The sequence below is a fragment of the Elephantulus edwardii genome, unplaced genomic scaffold (genome assembly GCF_000299155.1).
Source record: "Elephantulus edwardii isolate Elephantulus edwardi_28Jun2011 unplaced genomic scaffold, EleEdw1.0 scaffold00005, whole genome shotgun sequence".
In the NCBI taxonomy this organism is placed as follows: domain Eukaryota; kingdom Metazoa; phylum Chordata; class Mammalia; order Macroscelidea; family Macroscelididae; genus Elephantulus; species Elephantulus edwardii.
Genome location: NW_006399755.1, coordinates 6,511,627 through 6,524,812, shown reverse-complemented (window position 1 = coordinate 6,524,812; position 13,186 = coordinate 6,511,627). Strand labels below are relative to the sequence as shown.

Sequence of the window (13,186 nt, the reverse complement as noted above, 5' to 3'; positions counted from 1 at the left end):
TCTGTTTTGGTATTGTGTTAAACATGTAGATTGCTTTTGGTAGGATTTTCATTTTCACTATATTGAATCTTCCTATCCATGAAGAGGCAACATTTTTTTATTTATTTCGGTCTTTTATTGTTTCTTACAGAGTGTTTTGTAGTTTGTAAGAAACCCTTTTAAATTTGATTTTTTAAAAAAATACAAATTTGATTTATTAAAAATAATATGATAGGTTATGAACCTTAAAGTTTATATCTTGTCAAAGAAATTCGTCTCTAGCCCTGATGGCTCACTTGGTTTCTTTCTCAGTGGCTACTACTGTCATTACTTACTAGTTTCTTATATATCCTTCCAAAGAAATATAGATTTTATTTTACATTAATTGTTGTTGTTAGGTTCCGTCTATTATTAGACGACTCATAGTGACCTTATGAACAAAAGACCTGAACACTTGTATAACTTTCATTGTTTCTCCATGTTCGTAGAGTTTCCAGAGATGTCAAAAGTAGATGCCACTCCTGCTTCCAAGCTTATTTTAATCTGTGAGCTCCACCAAACACTGTCCACCTTGGGTAATCATTATCACATTTGACACATCAGTGTCACAGTGTTCAGCATTACAGCAACTATGTGTTACCTCTGTACAACAAATGGACAGACTAGTGCTGTACCAGTTAGAAGGATGTTTGACCAAAAACAATAAAAACAAGGCCTGCGGGCTGCAGATTAAAATCACCCACCTTTGGCTTGGTAACATCACTTTGTTTCCATTAGAACAACAGAGTTGTCTCTATGTTGTAGCATATTTGAAATGCTTGATGCAGAAGATCAAATACTACAGTCTTCATTATGAATTACATCTCAATATCATCTCAATATCAAGAAAACAAAAATTCTCACTACTGAACCAATAGGCAACATTATGATAGATGGAAAAAAGATTGAAGAAGTCAGTAATTTAATCTTACCTGGATTCACAATCAACACACATGGTAATGGTAGTCAAGAAATCAGAAGATGTGTTGCATTGAAAAAACCTGCTGTCAAGTGCTGTAAAGCAATGATATCTGTTTAAAGGCTGCAGTGCACACAATCTAAGCCAGTTTTACTCCATTACTTTGTAGGAGTCTGAAAATTGGGCAGTGAATAAAGATGGCAGAAGAATTATCAATGCCTTTGAATTGTGTGTTGGAGAAAAGTACTGCCTGTCCCATTTACTGCCAAAAGCACAAACAAATCTGTCTTAAAGAAAGTTCAACCAGGATGCTCCTGAGAGGCAAGGATGTTGAAAATTGTTCTCACATACTTTGTACATGTTTTCAGAAGGGCCTATTCCTTGGAAAAAGACATTATACTGGAAAGGTGGAAGATGAAGGAAAGAGAAAATTCTCAGCAAGATGGATTGAACATATCAGGAAATTGCAAGGCTGGCACAGGATAGGATAATTGATATGAGTCGAAGTTGACTGGATGGTGCCAGTAACATGCAACACATGGCTCAATGCCTTTTTTTCTCTCAGTGCCTTTTAAAAATAAGTACGCTTTATTCTCTACATATCATTATATAAAAGCTTTTCCATTTTTTTATAGCTACATAACTTTCCTTTGCTTGTATTTTACCTTATTGTTTAATCTGTCTTGTTTACCTGTTTTTGTTCAATTAGATAAACATAATGACTAGGGCATGATATTAATAGATATCCGGTACTTATATGTAGAAATTATAAGGGCTACCGAAATCGGGTGGTTTGACTCAGTCTGATTTCTGTACTGTTGAGAAAAAGTCATCAATTTATAGGGCCATTAAGGTATTTGTTCCTTCCAGATTTCTTTTTCTTTAAAATTTTTAAAAAAATTTATTTTTTTATTATTTATGTCTGTGTACCATCAAATTGGAACTGACAGGTACAGGAGGAGATTGTCCCTCCTTCTCCAGTAGAGCATCTGGTGGATTAGAATTGCACACCTCTGGGATCGCCGTGCAGCTTCTTGCCACTAGGCCACCAGAGCTCGCCCTAGATTTCTTTTTTGTCTTTCTATCTTTTGTTATTATTGTTGTTATTTTGATCCTTCTTTTTTGTACTTAGATCCTCTTTTCCATTTGCCATTGAACCAGTTTTAACTAACTGCAAGCCAGTTTAACTAAATGCATTATAGAGTAGAAAGACTCCAAAGGGTTTTTGCCTGTAATATTACTAGAAGCAGATCATCAGATTTTTTTTCTGTGTGGGTTTAAACTGCTAACCTTTAGATTAGTGCATCTTAAACCACCTAGACACCTCTGGGTGAAAGTCTCCCTCTCCCTCATTCATTGTCATTGAGTCAGAACAGATTTATAACTGACCCTCCAGTCAGAGCAGCTGATGGATTCAAACCACCTGCCCTTGACTTGGCAGTACAACTCTTTCCCAGTAGGCCACCATAACTCCCTAGATGAAAGTCTAGTTAATATTAGTTAATATCTAATGAGTGTCTTGTATGTATTCAGATTCAATATTTCATATGAATATATTTAAATACAGTGGGTAGGTTTTTTTCTTGATTGTTTATTGATGTAAAGATTTCAACAGGTCATGTGCTTTATATTTCTTTTTAGCATGATACCAGTAGTCCTTTACTAGTCAGTGGAACCTCTGCGGAACTCCCATGGGCTGTTAAAGTAAGTAAATTTGTAACTATTCTTTTCTTAGCCCTGCATTGCCTCATGCTCAGGTACGTTCCTTCATTTTTTAACTGAATTGCAGTCTGCACTAGAATTTCATAGGTATGTTCAAGTAGATTTAGGGAAATAATGGGAATCTTTGTAGATATCTCTCCATTTTTGTCAATCATTTTGTGACTGTCCAATCTTGTTTTTATTTTAAAATAAGAATGATGATACCATTATTTTTAATTAATTAAAATATTTAATATTCAGGTAGGTTTTCATTGCTGTCAAGTCGATTCTGACTCGTGGTGGTGGTGTTATGTCCATTGAGTTGTCTGCGACTCATAGGAACCCTATGTACAACAGCTCTGAACTCTGCTCTGTTTTGAGCCATTTCCTTTGTCTCTGACACACCTACCCCCCATTACTCCAATAAGAGTCAATCCATCTCATCCAGGGTCATCTTCTCTCTTAACCTTTCCAAGCATAATGTCATTCTCCATAAACTAGTTCATCCTGGAAATATGCCCACAGTATGTCAGATAGAGCTTCAAAATCCTTGCCTCCAAGGGGCAGCCTGATTTCACCCTCTCTAGAACATCCTTATTTGTTCTCTTAGCAGTCCATGATATATTCAGTAGTCTTTTCCAGCACCACAACTCAAAGGCATCGATTTTTCTCCTGTTATCCTTAGTCATTGTCCAGCTCTTTGGTGCACAGCAAGTAATTGCAAAGACCACAAATTTGATCAAGTGCATCTTGGTCTCCAGACCGACACTGTTGCTCTTCAGTACTCTGGAGATGTTCCTGAGAGCAGACTTAACCAGTGCACTTCATCTTTTGATTTCTTGGCTGCTGGTACCTAGAATGTTGATTGTGGAGCCAAGTAAGCTAAAGCTGTTAACAATCTCAATTTCTTCTCTGTATGTCATGATGCTGCTGATCAGCCCATTGGTGAAAATCTTTGTTTTCTTGATGTTGGATCCTTATTGAAGGCTACAGTCCTTGACACTCTGCAGCAAATGTCTAATGTCCTTCTCAATTTGGGCAAGCAAGATTGCTTCATCTTCATAATTCAGGTTGTTAAGGGGACTTCTTTCAATTCTGATGTCATGTTCCTCTTCATAGAGCCCAATGATCAAGAGCCTGTGGTGCTGTTCTCTTTGGCAGCACATATACTAAAACTGAAATGATTCAGAGAAGATTAGCATAGCCCCTTCGCAAGGATGGCATGCAAATTCATGAAGCATTCTGTATTTTTGATACAAAATAATAACAGACCTCATGATTCTAAAAAAATACAAAAGATGCATTATAGAATTCTGTAAGTCACACTACAACTGTTACAGCAAACTCTTTTATGCACTGTGGAACCACCAATGACCAGTTTCTTAGAGATGATTTTGATTGATTGGTCAGAGCCTGCAACTGAGCAAAATTTATTTCTATGGCCAGTTTGGGTATAATTGATAAGCATCATCAGAAGGAAGCATTACAGCTGATGGCAACATACATCCCCAAAGACACCTCTCCATGATTATCCTACCGGACGCTAAAGACCTCTACACATTGAGTCTCATCCATGCCAGTCATCAGGGTGATATCTGCTTAACCAACTTAAGAATGCCAGCAAAGGTACTGCTCTACATGATTGCAATCTGGTCTTTATTTGGCTGTTATGGGGACCACATGCCAGGATGTATACAATTTGCTCAAAACATACCATTATCAGGATGATGCTGTGACAGGAGAAGCAGCTGGCCTGGCCCTAGATCTGGTTATGTTGGGCTCTAAAAATGCCCAGGCTAACGAGGACATGGTTGGCTATGCACAAGAAACTCAGCATGAAAAGGCTCTGCATGGTCTTGGTCTTGCAGTTGGCATTATATTAGTGACATACAGGAGAATAGCTGAGGCTGATGCTCTTGTTGAATCTCTCTGTAGAGATAAGGACCCAATTCTTGAGCAATCTGGATTGTATGCTTTTGCCATGGTTTATTATAGCTCAGGTAATAACAAAACTGGCTTTTGCGCCATGTTGCTGTAAGTTATGTTAATGATGATGTCAGAAGAGCAGTAGTAGAATCAGTTGGGTTTGTTCTGTTCAGGACCCTTCAGCAATGCCCAGATGTTGTGTCATTGTTGTCAGAGAGTTACAGTCCTCATGTGCAGTATGGGCTGCAGTAGCCCTGGGGATCTGCTGTGCTGGCACCAAAAAACAAGGAAGCAAATTGCTAGAACCAGTGACAAATTACCATATGAATTATGTAAAACATAGAGCTCTCATAGCTTCGTCTTATACAAAATCATCAACGATAAGCATGGTGATGTCATGGTGAAGTTTAGCATTATTTTGGCCCAGGGGTTACTGGGTGCAGGTAGCCTTAATGTCACCATATCATTACAGTCCAGGACTGGGCACAACCATTTACCTTCTGTAGTTGATATCATTGTCCTCACTCAGTTCCAGTTCTGTTTTACTCTTTCACACTTCTTGTCATTGGCTTATACTCCTCCCTGTGTCATTGGTCTCAAAAAGGACATAAGATACTGAAAGTTCAGTGTAAAACAAGGTATAAGCCATCAACTTTTGCTTATCCTGCTTCTCTGGAAATATCAAAAGGAAAAGGAAAAGGTTTCTACTGCTGTGTTGTCTACTACTGCCAAGGCTAAAAAAAGGAAAAGAAAAAGAAAAAAAGAGGAAGAGAAGATGGAAATGGATGAGGCGAAGAAAAAGAAAAGAAAAAAGAACTAGAGCCAAACTTCAGTTGTTGGATAAGCCAGCCAGGGCTGTATGTACCTGCCCAGACTGAAGTCCTCACCAGGACAGAGACTAGTAGATACCACCCTTTCAAACCATGCTCCTTCAGAGGCATCATCATTCTGAAGGACATCAGTGAAGACATCAAAGGCTAGTGGAACCTGTGGCAACCCAGGGCTTGAAAATCGAGGAGAAAGCACAAGAGCCAGAACCTGTGGAGCCATTCAGATATATTGATGATTAAGGGATACAGACTCTCATGTACTTGTCCAAGGAGGATCGGCCAGGCTTGTGCTGGAAACACCTAAGAGGACATTCATGCAGAGACCTGCTAGTCCGTGCGTGTATCCTTGCCTCTTCTCGAGCCTGAGGAAGCCCATCTGCAACTATGTAGTGTGCACTCTCGCAGAACTTGGCTTTCAAATAACTTTTTTTTAAAAAGCGAGTGTATTGTGATGAAGGAGGACGTTCAGGTTGTTCTGAAGAAACTGGCATAAAACAAAGCCCCAGAAATTGATGGCATACAAATTGATATATTTCAACAAACAGATGCTGCCTTGGACGTACTCACCAGTTTGTGCCAAGAAATCTGGAGGACAACTTCTTGGCCAACTCACTGGAAGAGATCTATATTTATTCCCATTCCAAAAAAAGATGACCAGAAATGTGAAATTATCAGACAGTATCATTAAAATCACATGCAGGCAAGATTCTGCTGAAAAACAACTGCAACAGCACATCAGCAGAGAACTGCCAGAAGTGCAGTCTGTGTTTAGAAGAGATTGTGGTACATTATAGCCAGTGTTAGATGGGTGATGACTGAAAGCAGGGAGCACCAGAGGAATGTTTATCTGTGTTCATTGATTATGCAAAGGTGTTTGACTGTGTGGATCACAACAAACTGTGGCTGACTCTGAGAAGAATGGGAATCCCAGAACACTTGATTGTGCTTATGTGAAACTTATACTTGGACCAGGAGGCAGTCTGACTCATAGCAACCTTATATATAACACAAAGTAGAACTGTCCTATAGGGTTATCAAGTTTATAAATCTTAATTAAAGTCAGCTGACTACCTTTGGGTTTTTTCCCCCCTGCAGAGCAACAGGTGGGTTAAAACTCCCCCCACCCTGCTTTTCCAACCCTTAGAAACTTAACTTTTTTTGGTTAGTTTTGTAATACAAAACCCACCAAGAGTTCTTTAAATAGTTGATTTTACTCTAGTAGTATTTCTTGTTTGAAAATTCTGCTTAGTTAGATTTTCTCTTTAGGCTTAATCATTAAAACAAATGAAATCTTCATGAAGTGGAAATTTTATAATTATCAGAGCTTGAAAATGAAAATTTAAAAGTAGTATTAAAATTTGTTACGTGCCATTGAGTGACTTGTGAATCTATGCACGAAAGCTCTGAACCCTACCCTATATGAGACAGTCTCACTGACTCTTGACACAGGTAATCCCATTGCCCCAGTTACTGTATCAACCATCTTATCTGGGGTCGTCTTCTCCTGCGCTGTACCTCCACCTTTTCAAGCATGACGTACTTCTCCAGGGGATGGTCCTTCCTGGCCATGTGCCTAAAGTATGTGAGACAGAGCTTCAGAATCCTAGCCTCCAAGCAGAAACTCTTGGCTTCACCCTAAGACAGGCCTATTTGTTTTCTTGGCAGTTCAGTGCTCTCTCAAAGGCATCAGTTAGTTCTTATAATCTTTAGTCATTGTCCAGCTCTCAGAGCTAGAAGCTTTAATATATTGTCAGTATTAAAATAGAGCCATTGAAGTGTCTTAATAAATATCTTGTCACAGCTTTTTGTCAGAAAAAAATTTGGTTGGTTCATCTGTATTCTGGTGGGATCATTTTAAATGTATTGGTAGGGATTTGGCCTTGGCTGAGTAAGTCATAAATAATATTTCTGGAATTATTTAAGAAACTTTTCAGGATTTTAGGATATATCTTGTTATTGACAAGAAAAATCTTGCTTTGAGAAAAATAGGATAATCTTAATGATTATTTTCATGGCAATAATTTCAATTTAAAATGTGTGTGAATTTGAAACATGCACCTATTACCCTATTTAAACGGTCATGGAAAATCACTCAATAGATGTGTGTTTTTATAAAAGTTTCTTCCTTTCTGTTAATTCCACTGAGAGTTGAATTAGGTGTTCTTTAAAGCCCTATAGCTCTGAAATACTGTAGTTCATAAGCAGCACTTGAAAAGTGAAGATAGAGTCTCAGTATAAAAGAAATGAGCCACTGAATTCTCCAACAGAGTTAGTTTGAAATTATTATAATAGTTCAATGAAAGGGGAAAATAGCAAATGCATAATAAGTGCAATTGTAAGTTAAAAGTATATTGTCCATTCTTTGAGAACGTGGTTTTTATAGGCATATTTAATAATTTTTCACTACTAAATTTATCTTTTTCTTATTGTAGCCTGAAGATAAGGCCAAATATGATGCCATTTTTGATAGTTTAAGCCCTGTGAATGGATTTTTATCTGGAGATAAAGTGAAACCAGTGTTACTCAACTCTAAATTACCTGTGGATATCCTTGGAAGAGTAAGAATATATTAAATTCTAAATGCCATTTTTATATGCTTTAATTGTGTATCTGTTAGCAACATTTATAGATCCTTGTTAAGAAAACCCAGTTCTTATAATTTTATTAAATTAATGTTTTGTTATAATGTATAAAATAGGTTTTAGTTTATTTTTGTATGTTTTTGTTTCCTGTAAAAGATGTCAAATTACTTACATATAAACAAAAATTCATTGTCTCCAGGATTTTGACTCAGTGACCCTGTAAGACAAAGTAGCCTACCCCATCAGGTTTCAAGGCTATAAATATTACAGAAGCAGACTGCACATCTTTCTTTTGTAGATTTGATGATGGATTCAAACTGTCAAACTTTTGGTTAGCAGTTGAGTAATGTAATCGCAATGAGTGAAAAAATTGCAGTGGAGATGGCCTGTCTTTTCTCCTATAGAGCAGCTGGTAGATTTGAATCACGTCTTTGATTGCCAGTGCCACTCCTTTCCACTAAGCCACCAGAACTCTTCATGAAATATGGCAGCCCTTAATTCAGACCTTGTATTCTTTTTTCTTTGTGCTCTACATCCAGCCCTCTAACTTCTCAGTTTCTTGTTTCTTTCATTTCCTGAGCCTATCAGTATTCTATATATGACTTTCATATGGCCATGATCATAAAGTTTGAAATAATAAAATCTGCTCTGTAACTAAAACTTTGTTACTCTAGATCTCTTTCCTAGATAATTATAAAACTTTAATTTAATGCTATGATTTCAATACCAGTACATCTCAGATTCTTTTATTTTTCTTTTGCATTTTCATCTTTCTCTCTAACTTGATTTTTTTTGGTTCACAGTTTCATGTTGATATCCTTAGTTCCTTTTAACATCTTGTTTCCATCTCTCCCACCTGACAAAATTCCAAGTTTTCAATAAAGCTAATTAATTAACTCTGTTCTCTGTGGTTCTGCATGGACTGCTGAGAAATTCTAGAAAGATTTTATGGCATTTATGGTCCTCAACCTCAGCTGTGCTCTCTCTATTGTCAGTCACTATTGTACTGTTTCAATAGTGATACCCTGCACCCATCCTTAACCTGCTTAGTCAGACTACATGGTCAGACTACATATCTTGATTGAAACACTTTTTAGCTGCATTACCAGACCCAAGAAAATCATTGGAAAATTGTATCGCAATATCCTAATTTTCAAATTGAGCATAATGATTCCAAGTTTATAGAGCATAATAAAGATTAAATAAGATAATGCATATAAAATACTTAGCTTGTCACTTGATTCATGCTGTAATGGCACACTGACCACCACCAGAAATGCTACTGTCACTATTGTATTTTTGTTATTGTGTACCATCAAGTCAGAACTGAACCACAGCTTACCCCACGGCAGGTTATTGGAGGCAGTTAATCACATGGGAGGAGAATGCCCTCTCTTCTCTCATGGAGCAGCTAGTGGATTCGAACCACATGCCTTTGGGATTCCAGCACAGCTTCTTGCCACTAGGCCACCATTATTCTGCTTAAAATAATTTATATTAAGAATTATTAGTTCTCTTTATAGTAATAGTAACATAATAGTATAATCCATAGAATTGAAATTTCTTGGAGAAATGGTAATGACAGTGTTATTTGATATCCCCCTTTCCGCCCCATATATATATTTGGTGTTTACAAGTATATCATGGAAGATTACTCTTTTTCAATTTTTTGTTTTTTCTTAAGGTTTGGGAACTGAGTGATATTGACCATGATGGCATGCTTGACAGAGAAGAGTTTGCAGTTGTAAGTAACCTAATACATACTTTTGTAACCTTGACATCTTAGTTATTTCCTCAAGTAAAAATTTTTTTGTGTTCTTAGAGGAAAAATACTTGCCTAAGATTTCTCATAGGAAATTTTTAACCTGGGATTTGTAGGCTATCAAGAAATACTTTTAAAATATGGCATAGTCCATAGATAGTTGTGTTGCTAACCTAAAGAGGAACTTCTCTGGCAGTTAGCCACCATCTACTCCTCAAAAAAAATGATTGGTAGCTAATCTCCTTCTGTACAGTTTACAGCCTTGGAGGTTCAGCTATGGGTAGGAACCAATTCAATGGCAATGAAAAAGAGTTCTTTATCCTTTTGAGAAAACTTCTTTGCATAAGAACTTTTTAGCCTGCAACAATTGATAGACAGTTAATGTTTTTTTTCTTTTTTAGTTTTGGCCAAACTTTTTTTTTTATTCTTTAGTTTTTTAAACAGTTAATGTTTTTAAAATAGATAATAGAAACTTTTCTCCATCTTAATTTCATTTAACTTTAAGGTATATAGCAATATAACCTTTAGATAATGTTCTGTAAAAATGAATGATAGTGTAATTTACAATCCAACTTGACCAGGAAACTCAGGATATTCCTGGGTTATGAAGTAATTTTATTTCTAATATACTGCAACATTTTGACATGTATGACATATAACAACAGCGATATTTCATTAAAACATGAATTATAGATACATAGGAGCAAATAGTCAAGAAGATCAGACGCCTGGATCAGACACACTTTAGTCTTCATCATTGCTCTTTAGCACTCTGGAGTTTGTGGTGGTGGTTGTTGAATACTGTTGGCTCAGAATGGACCCAAAGCTGACCTTCCAGTGGGTTTTCGAAGGCAGTAAGTTGCACAGGAGGAGATTGCCCATCCTTCTTATGTGTAGTGGCTGGTGGATTCAAACTTTGGGATCGCAATGCAGCTTTTTAACCACTAGGCCACTACAGCTCCCTGGGGTTTGTGGTAGTGCCCCTTTGTTATTTCAAATATTGTTATTTTTTTCTTTTTGTTTTATTTTACTTTGTTTTATTAATCATAAAAAGTATATTTTGGATTTTTTTTAATCCTTTCAGTTATGTTTTGACCTTTTTGTTTCATTCTTTTCTGTGTTTATCTTAATTTCTTTTTTATTATTTTGAATTTTTTTGTGTTTTTTATTTAAACTCTAAAGGTGAACACTAAGATCATTCTGTTACTCATCATTTTTAATATTGAAAGCATTAAAAAACACTTTTCCTCTTGAACATGCATTTAGTCGGATTTCATACATACTGGTGCAATGTGTTCTCTATTTTACTACTTTCCAGACAATTTTTCATTTTCTTTGGTCATTTGATTAGAAATCTATTTCCTAATTTCAGAGAAATTTTGGTTTTGCTACCTTTGTATGTACTTTTCACTTGACGAGATTATGCCTAGAAAATGTGGTATATAACATCTTAATTTTAAAAAATTTAGTAGGTTTTTTTGTGTTACCAAGTTCAAGGTATTTTTCATATATGTTGTGTGGACTTGTCAGTGTTTTTCTTTGGAGGATATTGGTCTTAGTTGCCAGTGAATCAGGTATTCTGGCTTTGGTGACCTTGTGCATACCAAGGAAGTGTTGGTTAGTCTGGTACCGTTTTTGTGATTATTGTAGGAAGTCCATTGTTGAGATCACTTTTCTTTTGAGTGCCTTCTAACCAAGTAACTCATCATTTAACACCATATCAGATAATCTTCTATTTTGATTTATATGGTTTTCACTGGCTTATTTTCAGAATATCTCCAGTGGTTTCTTTTTAGTGTGGACACTTTGCTGAAATATGTCCAAAATGAGTGATCATGCTGGTCCTCATAATGTAGCTTCTACCATTATAGCAGTATGCAGTCTACCATAGTATCACAAACTAGGAGACAGATGCTGCACCTCTTTCAAGTTTATTGTTTATCAGTTTTTCAGTGTTTTTACTTTGTTTTTCCCTTTTCATAAATTTAATTGTGCTCATTCCCACAAAAACCAAATGAAGAAGGAAGGATACTTTTTAACATACTTTAAAGAAATTAATGCAGAAGTAGAAATTTAAGGAAACAAAGTGACTTGTATTCATGATCGCAAGTCTCTAATAGTTTTATTTTAATCTAGTTATTAGTTGGAAAGTGCTGGAGTATACCCATCAATTGTATCACACTTTCGTATTAGGCATTGAGTTACAATGTTTATAGGATACTTTGGGGGGAAAGAGAATGTAATGAAGAATTTTGCAGACACAACACTTTGAAAGACTGTTAAATGCAATATATTACTGTTTCATAAATAGTTTTTGTTCTAAGAATATTGGTACACAGTCTTTGCATTCAACAAACTAAGATATATTGAGTTATTTTTTTAAAAAGAAATACTATTACAAAAAAAATAACATTACAGCATTGAATAGGCAGTGAACTTGTAAAACACTACACAATTTAGATGAGTCTGGAAGACATTATGCTGAGTGAAAGATCTTAGTCACAAAAGGACAAATAGTCCATAACACAGCTGTTATAAAAATAGGATTGACATGCAGGGGTGGAGAGAACAGGAAACGAGTGGATAGATAATGAACACTAGAACAGGTGAAGGAAGGGACTGTCTGAAGAAATGTCTGATTAGGCTTTATATATATGACAAAAATCTGGAATAAGAAGTTCATTGCAAGGTGAGTTGGGGGAGTGCAAAGAGGTGGAGGGAAGAAAATGTACATTAATAAATGAAAGAAAACCCAACCTTTCTGTAAGTGTTTGTTAAAATCACAATTTTATAAAAAGAATAAAAAACGAACCTGATTTGCTTAAAAAAAGTAAAATTCCATTTTAAAGGAGCATTTATAGTGATGTAGTTGGTATATAGAGACATGCAGAAAATGCTGTTTTTAGGCGCCATTAAGTTGCGTACCATTCATAGTGACTCTGTGAACAACATACTTTGAACCCTTTCCTATCCTGTGTCATCCTCATACAATCTCTGACATACTTAAGCCCGTTGCTGCAGTCACTGTGTCGATCCATGTCCTTGAGGGTCATCCTCTTTCACTGACCCTCCACTTTTCAAGCATGATATCCCTTTTGAAGGAATCGCCTCTCCTAGCAACATACCCAAAATATGTGAGATGAACTATCACCATCCTTGCCTCCACGGAGCACTCTAGTTGTACTTTTTCTAAGACATACCTGTTTAGGTTTTTGGCAGTCCATGGAATATTCAGTGCTCTTCTCCTCCACCAGAAGTAGAAGACAACAGTTCTTCTTTTGTCGTCCTTACTCATTATTCAGCTCTCAGATGCATGGCCTGAATCCAGCATTCCATAGTCTTCACACTGATAGACTCAGGAGCAATGGCTCCTCAATAATTTTCAGAGATTCTTGAGGTGGACTGGACTTGCCCAATGTAACATGTAGTCAGAGTAATATGTATTGTA

At 36.3% G+C, this 13,186-nt stretch overlaps 1 protein-coding gene and 1 pseudogene across 1 annotated transcript in view; both read left to right on the top strand.

Annotated features, from left to right (window-relative positions):
* Positions 1 to 13,186, top strand: part of EPS15 (epidermal growth factor receptor pathway substrate 15) — a 193,335-nt gene that overhangs the window by 51,413 nt on the left and 128,736 nt on the right. Inside the window, exons 6-8 of the mRNA XM_006879667.1 lie at positions 2,579 to 2,641; positions 7,827 to 7,952; positions 9,661 to 9,720. Of these exons, the coding sequence (XP_006879729.1) occupies positions 2,579 to 2,641; positions 7,827 to 7,952; positions 9,661 to 9,720 (249 nt within the window). The remainder of the gene's footprint in view (positions 1 to 2,578; positions 2,642 to 7,826; positions 7,953 to 9,660; positions 9,721 to 13,186) is intronic.
* Positions 3,856 to 5,634, top strand: LOC102849257 (annotated as a pseudogene).